Source organism: Nerophis ophidion, linkage group LG18, assembly GCF_033978795.1.
Source record: "Nerophis ophidion isolate RoL-2023_Sa linkage group LG18, RoL_Noph_v1.0, whole genome shotgun sequence".
Classification (NCBI taxonomy): Eukaryota; Metazoa; Chordata; class Actinopteri; order Syngnathiformes; family Syngnathidae; genus Nerophis; species Nerophis ophidion.
In genome coordinates this window covers 13,812,712-13,828,803 of record NC_084628.1, presented here as the reverse complement: position 1 = coordinate 13,828,803, position 16,092 = coordinate 13,812,712, and the positions used below count along the sequence as shown (strand labels likewise).

General features: G+C 38.0%; 1 protein-coding gene across 3 annotated transcripts in view; it reads left to right on the top strand.

Moving 5' to 3' along the window:
• The first annotated feature begins 244 nt into the window (after nucleotides 1-244).
• sacs (sacsin molecular chaperone) overlaps nucleotides 245-16,092 on the top strand; it is a 30,835-nt gene continuing 14,987 nt past the window's right edge. The window contains exons 1-10 of one of the 3 annotated variants that reach the window (XM_061878792.1): nucleotides 245-425; nucleotides 3,258-3,371; nucleotides 6,542-6,692; nucleotides 9,591-9,681; nucleotides 9,762-9,847; nucleotides 12,742-12,853; nucleotides 13,110-13,256; nucleotides 13,322-14,810; nucleotides 14,904-14,995; nucleotides 15,118-15,144. In XM_061878792.1, the coding sequence (XP_061734776.1) occupies nucleotides 3,349-3,371; nucleotides 6,542-6,692; nucleotides 9,591-9,681; nucleotides 9,762-9,847; nucleotides 12,742-12,853; nucleotides 13,110-13,256; nucleotides 13,322-14,810; nucleotides 14,904-14,995; nucleotides 15,118-15,144 (2,218 nt within the window). In that variant the 5' untranslated portion in view covers nucleotides 245-425; nucleotides 3,258-3,348. Of the gene's footprint in view, nucleotides 426-2,883; nucleotides 3,059-3,257; nucleotides 3,372-6,541; nucleotides 6,693-9,590; nucleotides 9,682-9,761; nucleotides 9,848-12,741; nucleotides 12,854-13,109; nucleotides 13,257-13,321; nucleotides 14,811-14,903; nucleotides 14,996-15,117; nucleotides 15,145-16,092 lie in introns of those variants that run through there. The other 2 variants (XM_061878791.1, XM_061878793.1) reach the window with 2 other exon arrangements.

Here is a 16,092-nt window from a genome sequence, read left to right as displayed (position 1 = left end):
TCAAACACAACATTATTGTTTATTTATTTTATTTTGCACATAAACTACTTAAGGCCAACTGACTATCCGCTTGTGTCACTGTCGCTTTAAGAAACTTGTGCTTTAAAATAAATGACTGCAGCAGCATCGTTCTGATACCTTGCGTGTGCGCAGCTCCAAGGTAGTCCCCATTTACTGTCATGTAATAAAATAATTTAAGATTGTTCGACATGCATGTAAATGGCCACAGGAGGTTTTTAGTTTCTTGCACTGCAGAGGAGGGCGTGCAGAGTAGCTGCTGACTTGTGTGTCCCTTCTTGCCCCACAGTCTCTCTCTCTTCAATGCGGCAGATGTAAGATGCAGGTTGCTGAGGTGACTGAGCACCAGGAAATGTGGTTTTATATTACGGGTGTTGCTGTAGTATGACTGCAATTGCGATACACCGGTAAGTGGCATACGTGGCATTATTTTTTGCAAGATAGTTTGAATTGGCAGAATTTGTTCAAGGTATGATGTTTGAAGGCTTTGACACTCAGGTGGTATGTCACTTTCTGTGCATTAATTATTTAAAAAGGTATTCGGTGCATTTAAAATTGTGTGAAAATGTTATACTGTCAGTGTTTTACTTTACTTGGAAAACATACAGCAGCATTGGTTAATACTGTTCTGCAGTGTGCTTGCATTTTAGCCATGTCATGACTTCAAATCCCAGAATTCCACAGTGCGAGATAGACTTCCTGGTCAAAGAAAGTCATAAAGAGCATCTATTTTCGAAAATGTTTCATATTTCAAAATGTCAAAGTTTACTATATTTCGGGATTTTTGGATATTACTTTTTGTATTACAAAAGGGAATTGTATTATATGTTCTAAAGCTTTTAATGTAAACATTTAAAACGCACTTCCGGAACAGTCGGCGAGTTGAGTAGAGCAGAGTGTCAATGATCTTGGCGTCGACATACTCTTTGCCTATTAAAACTAGCCAGGAGAAGACAAACATTATCCATCCTTCCATTGATTCATTGATTGAAACTTTTATTAGTAGATTGCACAGTACAATACATATTCCATACAATTGACCACCAAATGGTGACACTCGAATACGTTTTTCAACTTGTTAAAATCGGGGCCACGTTAATCAATTCATGGTAAAATCCATCCATTACTACCGCGTGCCCCTTTTGGGGGCGCTGTGTCAAATGAAATACATTTTAAATATAATACCGAGTTGATTAGTAGACATTTCATTGATGGTTAAATTAACTTTGCATAGGTACCAAGTACCAACATACGTTTTCTATTTTTCTGGATCGATCATAATAATAACTATGTCCCCATTGCTTCTTTTTTCCAAACCAAATATTTATTTACAGTAAAAACATGCAGTTTCTCTGTTTAAATAACTAAAAACTCCTTTGTAATTCATAGATTAACTATCCATCCACCCATTTCCCACCGCTTATTCCCTTTGGGGTCACAGGGGGGCGCTGGTGCCTATCTCAGCTACAATCGGGCGGAAGGCGGCGACAACATTCACACACTAGGTTGATTGGCAACACTAAATTGGCCCTAGATCTGGGATCACCAACGCGGTGCCCGCGGGCACAGGTAGCCCGTAAGCCCGTAATGAGTAGCCCGCTGGCCTGTTCTAAAAATAGCTCAAATAGCAGCACTTACCAGTGAGCTGCCTCTATTTTTTAAATTGTATCTATTTACTAGCAAGCTGGTCTCGCTTTGCTCGACATTTTTAATTCTAAGAGAGACAAAACTCAAATAGAATTTGAAAAGCCAAGAAAATATTTTAAAGACTTGGTCTTCACTTGTTTAAATAAATTCAATTATTTTTTTACTTTGCTTCTTATAACTTTCAGAAAGACAATTTCAGAGAAAAAATACAACCTTAAAAATGATTTTAGGATTTTTAAACACATATACCTTTTTACCTTTTAAATTCCTTCCTCTTCTTTCCTGACAATTTAAATCAATGTTCAAGTAAATTTATTATTTTTATTGTAAAGAATAATAAATACATTTTAATTTAATTCTTCATTTCAGCTTCTGTTATTTCGAAGACGAATATTTGTGAAATATTTCTTCAAACTTGTTATGATTAAAATTTAAAAATTATTCTGGCAAATCTAGAGTATCTTTCGAATGGAATTTTAATCTTATTTTAAAGTATTTTGAATTTCTTTTAAAATTTTTGTTCTGGAAAATCTAGAAGAAATAATGATTTGTCTTTGTTAGAAATATAGCTTGGTCCAATTTGTTACATATTCTAACAAAATGCAGATTGGATTTTAACCTATTTAAAACATGTCATCAAAATTCTAAAATTAATCTTAATCAGGAAAAATTACTAATGATGTTCCATAAATTATTTTTTTTAATTTTTGAAAAAGATTCGAATTAGCTAGTTTTTCTCTTCTTTTTTCGGTTGAATTTTGAATTTTAAAGAGTCGAAATCGAAGATAAAACTGTTTTAAAATTTAATTTTCTTTTTTTCCCCCTGTTTTCTCCCCCTTTAAACCGTTCAATTAAGTGTTTTTTTCATCATTTATTCTCTACAAAAAACCTTCCGTAAAAGGAAAAAAAAAATGTACGACGGAATGACAGACAGAAATACACATTTTTTAGTATATTTATAGATTTATTTATTAAAGGTAAATTGAGCAAATTGGCTATTTCTGGCATTTTTTAAAGTGTGTATCAAACTGGTAGCCATTTGCATTAATCAGTAACCAAGAAGTAACTCTTGGTTTCAAAAAGGTTGGTGACCCCTGCCATAGATGAACTATAAAACAGTAAATTGCGTCCTTTGGTTTTTCCGGGCGCAATCTAAGACGACACGGAAGTGGCGAGCATTGAACCATCTCGCTTCATCTCTACTCTCGAGCAGGCTAATTCATTTTTATTCTTAGAACATTGCCTTTGAAGGAGTCGCTATTGTAATGGCGGGGAAAGACCGTGACAGTCACTATTGTCGTTGTTACAACAAGCGTTTCTTGGAGAATGTCCTGACGTGATTTGTCAACTATTACAGACGGACAGTTATCGGTGCGCATTGGGACAGATACAAGTGAGTGCTAATGAGATAGCCGGATAACGCCTCCTAGTAAACAAAATGACACCTGGTGGTGTACAGTGGGAATAAAGCCTCTTAACTCTGTTGTTGCTACATATTGTTTCTCCATGGCTTGGGTGTACAAGTCCAAAATAAGCATGTTGTGAAGCGTTAACAGACAGATTTTGACGGGTTTGTTTTTGTTGTGCGGCAGTCCGGATGGCGTATCCCTACGCGAAGTCGACCAGAACATAGTCCCATGAGAGTGTCTCTGTGCTGGGACACTCTGTTGCAACAATAGCGAGATGGCCAACTGTCCAGACCCGTGGTAAGTTTGAATGAAAACACACATTCAACACCATCAAATGTGCAAATATTACTCTAGCTACATGTTTTGTGTGCCTTTGTCTGCTTGGTCGGGATATCCAGGCTGCTTCAATTCATCAGGACTAAAGCTGTCACTTCATGAGAATTGGAGAATTGACCCTCACTGCTTATTAGCATTTAATACATTTCCATTTGAGTTATTTATGGGTTTTAAGCTGTCCATCTGTTGTCTGCCACACCCGCATTGGCTCTACTGTATAAACCAGTGAACCCAAAACTGCTGAATAAGCCAAATATTTCCATATATTTTCTGATGGAATACTATCATGCATTCGTCTCCGAGTCATACAGAAGTTCAACACCAACAACGAGAGGAGAAAAGTCCATTCTACTAATACACTTAAAGGCCTACTGAAATGAGATGTTCTTATTTAATCGGGGATAGCAGTTCCATTCTATGTGTCATACTTGATCATTTCGCGATATTGCCATATTTTTGCTGAAAGGATTTAGTAGAGAACATCGACGATCAAGTTCGCAACTTTTGGTCGCTAATAAAAAAGCCTTGCCTGTACCGGAAGTAGCAGACGATGTGCACGTGACGTCACGGGTTGTGGAGCTCCTCACATTCCCACATTGTTTACAATCATAGCCACCAGCAGCGAGAGCGATTTGGACCGAGAAAGCGACGATTTCCACATTAATTTGAGCGAGGATGAAAGATTTGTGGATGAGGATAGTGACAGTGAAGGACTAGAGAAAAAAAAAGGCGAGGGCAGTGGGAGCGATTCAGATGTTATTAGACACATTTACTAGGATAATTCTGGAAAATCCCTTATCTGCTTATTGTGTTACTAGTGTTTTAGTGAGATTATATGGTACCTGAAAGTCGGAGGGGTGTGGCCACGGTTGTGGTGACCGCCAGTGTCTCCGGTGGGAGGAGGTAAGAGAGTCCGCAGCTGCAGGAGGACGCAAGCTCCGCTCATGTCTACGGTAAGAGCCGATTTATTACCACAATTTTCTCACCGAAACCTGACGTGGTCGGGAACCATGTTCGCTTGACCGCTCTGTTCCATAGTAAAGCCTCACCTTCGGGAATGTAAACAATGAAACACCGGCTGTGTTTGTGTTGCGAAAGGCAGCTGCAATACACCGCTTCCCATCTACATCTTTCTTCTTTGACTTCTCCATTATTAATTGAACAAATTGCAAAAGATTCAGCAACACATATGTCCAGAATACTGTGTAATTATGCGATTAAAGCAGACTACTTATGGCTTGGATCGTGCTGGAAAAAAATGTCCGCTACAATCCGAGACATCACGCGCACGTGTCATCATACGCGTCATCATACCGACGTTTTCAACAGGATACTTCGCGAGAAATTTGAAATTGCAATTTAGTAAACTAAAAAGATTAGAGGTCTTCAACAGGCGGTCTGGAGCCTCTTCAACAGGCGGTCCGCGGCCTCTAGAGCAGTGGTCCACAACCACCGGAAGAATTTTTTATTCATTTTTATTTAAAAAAAATAAAATAATAATAATATATATATATATTTTTTATTAAATCAACATAAAAAACACAATATACACTTACAATTAGTGCACCAACCACAAAAACCTCCCCTTTTCATGACAAAAACGTCCCTTTTTCATGACAAATTATTAAGCGTTGACCGGTCCGCGGATACAAAAAGGTTGGGCACCACTGCTCTAGAGGGTCGCAAAGGTAGTGCAGTGGGGTCGTGACACTTTTCGTTGATTCTACTTAAAATAATAAAAAATGCCTTCATATACTATTTTTTCAAAAATTAAAATGATTTAGATACACATTATTAGTCCAAATGGTAACATAATTTATTACTTAAGATAGCTAGCGATAAGCTAGTGCATAGGGGACTTAACAGCCACCTTGCGATTAATACACTTGTGGCCAGGTAGCAAATAGAGTACTTGTTGCCACCTAACAATTATCGTCCCTAGCTGCTAGCTGACGATTAGCAAGCTTGTGGCGAGTTAGTGATTAGTGTGCTGGTTTCCAACAAGCTTTAGCCGCGCTGTACTGTATCATGCAAAAAAAAAAAAAAACTTTCTTACCAATTCGTACATGTTTTTGTGTATTTGGGATGCATAAGTCCCGCAAGTTTAAAATCAAAATTGGAATGCATTGCGGATATGTTTATTAAACAATCTTGCCTTCCTTGATACTTCCTCTAAACAAACCGTTCTGCCCTGTGACGTCAGTGGATATCTTCATATATGGTATAAATTCACCCAAAGTGCTTTGCGTGAGTGCGCCATTGTAGTCCGCGCTGTATTTAATACATTTTTTTCTTTTTCTCTATCCTCTTGTTGTGGGGCAGACTGGCTCGTAAACGCACATGCATCCTCCGCAGTTGTCATTTCTAATACAAATTAGTGTACTGTTTGAACTTATATCTGTCAGTTGACTTGCATAGGATGCGCTAAAACTGCAACAAAGACGGTGGGGAGAAGACGATGTCAAAGTGGAACCACGTAAATAAAACCGCCCACAAAATGGCGCAACCTAAAAAGATGGTCAGAAATAGTCTATAAAACATAATCCATACAACATTTTGACCAAGGAAACCCCATTACATGTTGTGCAGACCACTAAGAAGTGTTTGAAATGTAACACAATATCATAATGCGACCCCTTTGATTCAATATCCTGTTATTGTACAATAACAAGGCACCTATAGGACAATTTTATACAGGCTATAAGTAGTACAGCATATCCGTATAAGTAAGGGTCCCCGTTCCGTCTCTCCATCAGTTTGGTTGTCCTTGGCCTGGAAAACGTTTAAGACCCCCGCTTCAGAACCAACATATAGCAAGACTCAAAAAGTCAAATGGCAGTAAATCATGAACAGTTGGGACTCGTGTGCTGTCCTTCCTCATGTTACTTCGTCATAACTTTACCTTTTAATCAATATTGCCTGTGAAAGCAAGACAAGTCCTTCCTTTAGGTGCTTCTGTCATGTTGTATTAGGTTTCATGGTAATAAGGCTTTAGTGACGCATACTGCCATCAACACCACTTAAAGTTGTGCCAATAAATTAAAATGATTCAGTCAGAGACGGTGACATCAATACTAAATGTTGTGCTCAAACACCTATCTCAATTTTTTTGTTTTTTTCCCCCCCATAAGGTTGCCACGGGTGACAGTTCGCCATGACTACCTTGGCCTGAGGTCCTACCAGGTCTCCCCTAAGACGTCGGTCGGCCACGTGAAGCAGTTACTCTATGAAGAGACAAACCTGCCCGTCAGAGCCCAACGGCTCGCTCACAATGGCAAAATGGTATGTTTTACGTCTTACGACTTTAAGTGTAACAATATTGCCTGCAATGCTATGACATTTAGCGTTGTTTGGCTGAGGCGGCGGTATTTTAGTTTACATTTTCTTGACGTTTCTGCTGTGGAAAGCATCATTTAATTGCCTCATTTGATGTACTGCTCTGTGGTTTAGTCACAAACGATGTTCAGCCTCACAACTTTGTTCAATGCCTGCAACTTTCCTGTATGTCAACTGTCTAATCTAAACTTGTTTTTTTGTGTAGCTGAATCACGAACAGCAACTTGTAACAATATATTAATTATTTATTGCTCTAATGGTCATCCTCCTGCAAAGCTAACAACCCCATGCATACAATTTATTATGATACAGCACATATTTCCAGTTTCTCATTACAGGATGTACAAAAAGGAGTAGGATTACAAATAGTTTATCTAATTCTACCCATTTTCGTTTCATAGTAATTTTGAACATATTTGCTTGAACTCAATCCATAACACAACTGTGAATAAAAAAATAAATTAGTAAGTAAATAAATAGATGACTTAGTAAATTGCTAAATATTAAATACATAAATGATAAATAAAGTTCTCATAAATTGTGAATTATGATTCACATAATATCGTGATGGGTCAAATGCAGAGAATAATTTAGCCACACCTAGGGTGTGACAATCATTGGTACTTTAACTTTAACTTTTTAATAAATCAATCAATCAATCAAAGTTAACTTTTATAGCCCTTAATCACAAAGGGCTGCACAAGCCACAAAGACATCCTTGCCTCGGATCCCACGTCAGGGCAAGAAAAAAGTCAACCCAATGGGGATAACGAGAAACCTTGGAAGGGACTGCATATGTGGGGACCACATTTCCCCCCAGTTTTTATAACACATTATTCTTTACCAAGTCCATCCATCCATCCATTTCCTACCGCTTGTTTCTTACCAAGTCACTTTGGGTAACTGTTTTTTTGTCAAATTTTAAGGTTGTATTATTAAATAAGGGCCAGTGTCTAGCGGGACTGATCATTAAAATTTCCGTTTTCTTAACATTAAGATGCAAAAAGTTGCTGGACAACCATTTGATTTAATTTAGACACGCCTCCAGGTGACTACAATCTGGCATGTTGGTCAGTTCTATGTTATGATCGACTGTATCGAAAGCAGCGCTGAAATCAAGTAGCTGCAACATGGATGACATATCAGCATCCATAGTTAGCAATATATCATTAGTCACTTTTGCGAGGGCTGTCTCCGTAAAGTGATTTTCCCTGAAGTCAGACTGAAAGGGTTCAAAAGATTGTTCGTTTAGCTGCTGTGCAACAATTTTTTTCCGAGAACTTTTGAGATAAAGGGAAGGTGGGACACTGGTCAGTAGTTTACTTTGAGGTCAGAATCGAGGTAAGGTCTTTTCACCAGAGGGTCAATAATCAAAGTCACAGCATGACTCACACCCAACCAGTGTAATGTTCAGGTGACTAATGACATGTATGTACCATTTCAGGAATAATACAACAGAAATGTGGCTACAGTACAAGTAACACTCCAACAACACAGCATCTTACTTTGAATGCACAGTTTGATTGGTTGAAACTTTTATTAGTAGATTGTACATTATAGTACATATTCCGTACAATTGACCACTAAGTGGTAACACTTGAATAAGTTTTTCAACTTGTTTAAGTTGGGGTCCATGTTAATCAATTCATGGGAAGTGCCTGCAGCAGAAACAATCCTGGTCTTGTGTTGCAAACGCTGACATAAGCAATTCTAAACCTTTAACAGTGCTTCGATTGTTCAAAATGCAGCATGACAAGAGCCACATATATTTTTGCCAAGTGTTATTTAGGTATTAATCATATGACAGCAAACATGAATAACTGTTAGTGTAAGGGTTAGTAGTACTGCATGTATTTTCACAAATATACAGTGTGTTATGGTCCTTTTGGTGTATATGTTACACTTGAACCTGACCTCGTTTTCGGGGCTCAGTTGACTGATAGGGCCAGGTGGCTGCTCGCCATTTCGCAGTTCCTCTCCTATCTAAGTCATGCGCAAAAAATAGCTGTAGGCCACTCCTTCATATTACTATAAAGGAGGTCATGAACTTGCACTTCACATAACAACTGACCCCCAACAATGCAATACTGTATCAAAAATCCTGCCTTTAATGAGATAATCATGCTTGGTTTTGATTGACACTGTCAAAGAGGGATTAATTTAACATTATGCTGGTGTGCAGTTCTACACCAATGCTGCTATACCCAGAAACATTTGAAAATAATTTTCTGTAGTTTATGTCAGTTCATTCTGAATTTGAGTGTGCGGCTACATAAATCTGTCATTTACTTTATTTGTTTTTTTGTGGATCTTCAGCACATTTTCATGGTTTGAATTCTCCATTTTGTCATATATGGGGTCAATCACGGTTTTGTAGCTGATATATTTTGAAAATTTAGCTCCCTTTTCTCACATTTAGTTCATTTTCTTCACATTTGTGGTGGAAAGTAAATGGTGAAGCTAAATGTTAAATCTGAATCTAATGTTAAAAATCCTCACTGGCACTGCACATCTGCAGTCTATGTCTTTGCAGTCAGCGTGAAAACAGTGGAATATTTGCATTTTTTTTTTAATATTTAGCTTCACACTTTGAGAGACATTTGGATTTAACATTTATATATAACATTAATTTTAAAAATGTATATTTAGAATTCATATCAAAATTCACTTTTAACATAAAGTTAACATTCAGATTTATCATTTAGATTCACTATTTAATTGTATATGAAAAACATTAGTTGAATGTGATAAAAGTGATATAAATGGGAGAAAAGTGTGACTTTATTTTAAAATTTGGCACCCCGTAATGATAGTAAGACCTGTGTCTACTTCTGCTCTTCCTAGCTGGATGACAGCATGCAGGTTGGGACCTTGGTGCCAATGGGAAGCCCTGAGGTATCCATCACTCTGGAGGGAAGAGGCCTTAAAGGCGGAGGTATAAAGGTCTAATATTGTTTGCAAAAAGTCAACTTTCTGTGGAAAAAGGTGGAGCTCACCTGGCTTGTCTGCACGTAGGGAGGTTTGGACAGACGACGCCACCACTGGTTGAGTTTCTCAAGGATATCCTAAGAAGGTACCCAGAAGGTGGTCAAATTCTGAAAGTAAGTGTGACAATGTGATCACATTCATATACTGATACCAGTCTGTCAACAACCTCTTTGAGTCCGTGTTCATACTTGCTCCACCGCACTTATGTCCATAGCTGTAACTAACATTGAGGACATTGAGGTCATGTCCTCTTTATTTTTTTAAGCGACAAAAAGTAGATGATATAACTGATTCCAAATGTACTTTGTGTGGCACATTGTGTGCCTGTACAACATTGTGCGGTAGATCGTCTTCTCTCAATATATGATCTTTGCTAATGCATAGTCTGCTACAACTCCAACAACCTAGCGTCCACTTTTACACTAAAGATCATCCGATCAGCAATAAATGTGCTGTCGACATAACGTTAACATTACATTTATATTGATGTAACTAATGTTGGTTTCACCTGGATGAAATTGATGTGAAACGGTGTCAGTATAATAACGCTGTCGTTTGTGTCAGTCAGGTGCTGCCCCGCCTTAGATGCAGGACACACGCTCTGCATTGGGCTTCGCAATCAGTGGGTGGGAGGGGTTTGCTTGAAGAACGACATTAAAATGTAAATTCTTGATTGACAAGGGACTTCATACATAATTTTACCCCTAACTTAATTTTAGCCACATCATGCACTGTCACTGATTAGAATATAAACCCACAAAGCCAATTATTGTAAAAATTGTTGTTACTTTTTTAAAATTAACGTTTTAATGTTGTTAAAATTGTTATGTATATATATATATGTATATATATATGTATATATATATATATGCATATATATATCTAGATATACATATATATGTATCCATATATATATGTATATATATATATATACATATATATATATATATACATATATACTATATATATATATATAATTATATATATATATATATGTATATATATATATATATGTATATATGTATATATATATATATATATGTATATATGTATATATATATATATATATGTATATATATATACAGTGTATATATATATGTATATATATATGTTTATATATATATGTATATATATATATATATATATATGTATATATATATACAGTGTATATATATATGTATATATATATATGTTTATATATATATGTATGTATATATATATATATATATATGTGTATGTATATATATGTCTGTATATATATATATATGTATGTATATATGTCTGTATATATATGTATATGTGTATATATATATATATATGTCTATATATATACATATATATATATATATGTATATATATATATATATATATATATACATATATATATCTATATATATATATATATATATATATATCTATATATAGACATATATATATCCATCCATCCATTTTCCCTTCGGGGTCGCTGGGGTGCTGGTGCCTATCTCAGCTACAATCGGGTGGAAGGCGGGCTACATCCTGGACAAGTCGCCACATCATCGCAGGGCCAACACAGATAGACAGACAACACTCACACTCACACACTAGGGCCAATTTAGTGTTGCCAATCAACCTATCCCCAGGTGCATGTCTTTGGAAGTGGGAGGAATCCGGAGTACCCGGAAGGAACCCTCGCAGTCACGGGAGGACATGCAAACTCCACACAGAGAGATCCCGAGCCCGGGATTGAACCCAGGACTACTCAGGACCTTTGTATTGTGAGGCAGACGCACTAACCCCTCTTCCACCGTGCTGCCCTACATATATATATATGTATATATATAAATATATAAAGAATAATTTTCATGAACAGTTGGTGCGTTAATGTCAACATGTGTTCTTGTGATATTAACGTCATCATTATTGCTAAGCAGTGTGAAAAAAACAATACTAACATAACAAATTGTCTAGCTACCACGGGGCTGCATTGATTATTTTAATAGTCGACGAGTCAGCGATGTTTTTTTGATTAGTTGAATCGTCAAACCATTGTTTATACATATTTGAGTCCACAACTTGATTGACCTCATTCTCAAAAATTGTGACAAAAGAAACATACATATGTTTTTAATTTACTAAAAAAAAGTACATTACCACAGTGGAATATAATTAAAGACTATGGAGTATTATTGTAGCAAAACAATTTTCAAATGCATTCGTCTATATTTTTGTGTGTAATCAGATGTTGTAATTGTGTGTGTTTATTTAGATTTGTGTGTATGTAAAAACAATCTGCGCATCCGTGTTGTGATTTGTGTCCGTGCATTTGTGTGTATATGTGTGAGTGTGCGCGCGTGCGTGTGCGGTGGGGGGGGGGCAGGTGTGCGTGTGTGCGTACGTGTGTGCGTGAGTGCGCGCGTTCGTGTAAAGAAATACAAAAATATATGTCAGTTTGTGTTGCGCTCTGTCTGTGTTTGGATTTGTGTGTGTGTGTGTGTGAAAAACAATAGGTTATGGTAGAGGAGCATGTATAGTCCAAATGAATTGCGCAATCAACCTGCATTCATAATCTGATTAATGCAATAACATTTGTGATTAATTTAATGAGTTGATGCTTTCACGGTTATAGCCCTATAGTTACATGACCTCCTCTTCAGTGCAAGTGTAAGCTTCAAAATAAAAGCATGGCTGTATCAACCTTGATTCTAACTCTGCAACCAACGAAATGCCTACATGTATTTTTTTTTGTGTGTGAGCCGCTTGAACTGAGATTTGTCAAAACATACAACAAGATTACAGCAAGAGCTTTGTTAAATAAGAGTATGAAATCAGAAATGAAATATGCAGAAATAGTCGACAAACTGTCGTAGTAACAAAATATCTTTTAATATTGGCCACTCTCCTTGTGTCTGTGAGTGAACCTGTTTCGAGGGCGTCGACTAAAACAAGTTCAATTGTACTCAGAAATAACTGTTTGACAAATTTAGATTTCGACCTCTTGAACGTGACACACTCTGTACCGTACTAGGAGCTGATTCAAAATGCAGAGGACGCTGGAGCCACAGAAGTGAAGTTCATGTATGATGAGACAGAGCATGGAGTTGAGTCACTGTGGTCACCTGACATGGCTCAGCATCAAGGTAAGTTTTTGGACAGGAGTTCAATACTGTACTTGTTTTGTTTTTTTGCTGTGAAGTAGCATTGAGAATCTGCTCTGTAACTGATACTTTGTTTTTACCTTACTGTGACGGCATAGAAAAGTAATATATTCTAGAAGTAATTCAGCATTTGTCACCTCTTCGCTTTTATGCAACTTTAGATATTATATTCTCCCCATGTTCCTGTCATTTTCTGATGTTACACTTTATGTTAATGGCGTGGCTTATTGGCTTGCAGGTCCAGCGCTGTATGTGTACAATGATGCTATGTTCACTGTGGAAGACTGGAATGGCATACAGGAGATAGCCAGGAGTCGGAAAAGGGACGATCCCTTGAAAGTTGGACGATTCGGGATTGGTTTCAACTCCGTCTACCATATTTCAGGTAGGTGTCTTGATGCACAACAATTTTTACAACAGTTACCTTATAATGTTTGTCTTTTTGCTCAGATGTTCCTAGCATATTCAGTGGAGACCAGATTGCCATCCTGGACCCTCACCAGACGCTGTTTGGAGTGAACGAGTCGGGACAGTGTTGGAACTTAAAGACGGACATCAAGGAAGTAACAGAACTGTCTGACCAGTTCGCCCCTTATGTTGGAATATTTGGCAGCTCAGAGCAAACTATTAAAGACGGCGACTTTGCTGGAACGCTGTTCCGCTTCCCGCTCCGCACCAAGCCCTCCGAGCTAAGTGGAAATCTTTACAACAAAGAAAAGGTTTTGGAACTTTTTGAATCGTTCAAAGCTGACGCAGACACGGTGTTACTCTTTCTGAAGAGCGTTCGGAGAATCTCCTTGCATGTGCGGGAGTCTGATGGTTTGGAGCGAAGGTTGTTTCAGGTCAGAGCGAGTGAAAACACTGATGATAAGCTTGAAAGAACAGATTCGCTGAAGATGCTGGATCAGGCAATTGACAACTACAGTAACCGTGTTCCCAGCTCCAGCATCACTTGCGTCACTTACCAGCTTAACATCGAGACTCAGGACGAAACCAAGAAAGAGACTCAGAGGGTGACGTGGCTTGTGTGTAATGGAGTTGGGGGTAGAGGAATGTGTGCTGAGTTGGACTCTCTTGCAGATGACTTAAAATTCATGCCTTCAATTGGTATTGCTCTGTCGCTTTCTCTGTTGGACAAAGAAGACGAAGGAGCTGCCTTTGCTTTCTCAGGACGTGCATTTTGCTTTCTTCCTCTTCCCCCAGGGGAGGAAAGCGAGACAGGGCTTCCAGTACATGTCAGTGGCTTCTTTGGACTCACAGATAACCGGAGGAGTATCAAGTGGCGGGATGTGGACCAGTGGAGGGATCCAGCTGCTTTGTGGAATGAGCTACTAATAATCACCGTCATCCCCAGGGCTTACTTTATTCTCGTCACAGAGGTTATCAAAAGGGTACAGACAGAAAAGGACCAAGACTTTCCATTATCTCCTAGTAGGACCTATGCGGCTTGGCCCGACCCAAACCGAGTGAAATCCAGGTGGAAACCCATTCTACAGCCCCTTTTTCATGACTTGCTCAAGCATGATGTCATCTTTTCCCTCAGTGAAAGCTGGGTCAGTGTGGACCAGGCTGTGTTTTCAGAGCTCAGTATAGACAAAGACATTTCAGACACTGTTATTAACTACCTCCAAAGCTCAGGGATGCAGGTAGCACATGTGCCTGCCGCCGTAGATGCAGTATTGGCGGCCCACGCCACCGTTGAGTCCACGGAAGTCCAGAAAATTACTCCGCCTCTGCTGCGGCAGGTGGTCAGGAAGTGCAAGCATAAAGGGCCCTCAGAGGAGAAGCTACTGCTACTGGAGTTTGTGCTTAGTGATGCCAATTACAGCGACCTGATAGGACTGGAGCTACTGCCACTGCAAGATGGAACATTTACCACTTTTTCATCTTCTGTCACTGACAAGGATTCTGTTTACATTACATCTGATGAGTATCCCAGGTAAGGCACAATTATGCATTGGGGTTACACTATGACTATTATTACAATAATGGTGATGGATATTGATGTCATCTTTTTACGTTCTGTTATCAGATCCCTATACCCAGGACTTGAGGGTCGGTTCCTACTGGAAAATGTTAAACCTTCAGTAATGGATCGACTGAAGGATGCCGCCAAAAGCAGAGGTAATGTGATATAATGGGTATTTTGTACATGTAAATATAGTGTGTACCATTGTTTCCTGTTTTCATATTACTGAACAGGATATAGCAGTATTAATTCAGAACTTCCAAATTTGTCACTACAGTTCAGCGGTATTTTTGGGGGTGCTCAGGTAGGTATTTTAGCTGTGGCAAACACTAACCCAAACTAACATGACTGGAAAGGACCTAACTGCACACTGATGTCTAACCAATTGAAGGCCTGTGCCTAGAGATGGGTACCTTTTTACATTTGAACCAATATAATACTAATTCCCGGGTACTGTGAATCAACACTGGTACTCAATGATACCAATTTTCCATACTTTTGTGTGTTTTCATGTGTTAATAAATGTTAGTTGTTTATTAACATCTCTATTTTCATTTAACACTGGCCTAATAATGATAACTGGGCTGTACAGTTGTTATATCTTCTTTTCTTAAAATTTTGATAGACTTTACCTACAATTGCAAATTCCAAGACGAAACATGGCAGGAGTGTATTTGATTATGGTGTGTTGCCAGGGAGTAGTCTTTGTCACTGAGTTTAATGTGCCAGTCTGGTCTTTTTTTGAGTACCACAAAATATTTTTTACTGTAAGTATTGTACTTGTGACAAACTTACTTTTTGATTGATGCGTGCATCTTAGTTGTAGTTTTCATTACCAAATTCGAAGGGTTGAAATCGCCATTTAAATTGACTAATGTTAATCGGTAGCATGTATATGGTATATCCAATGTAAATTAGCATCAAGCTAGCACATTTTGAAAAGTGTAGCTTCACTGCACTTTTGAGTACTAGCGTTTTGTGGGAGCAACATTATCTAGTGGCAGTCCAGCTGAGTCTGCTTTGAGTGCTGCTTGAGTGTATGTTTCCCCAACAAGTGCATGAACCTGCAGCTAGATGATAACACAGTGACATAATATCGTTATTGTTGTCATATCAATATATAGTATTTTTTCCTAATATCGTATACATACACATTTGAAATGAATGTCATTTGTGCTTATCTTTTCTTCTTTCATTTGTATGAAAAGAACAAGATAATCTAAAAAAAACGATTAAAAAAAGTATTTTAGCG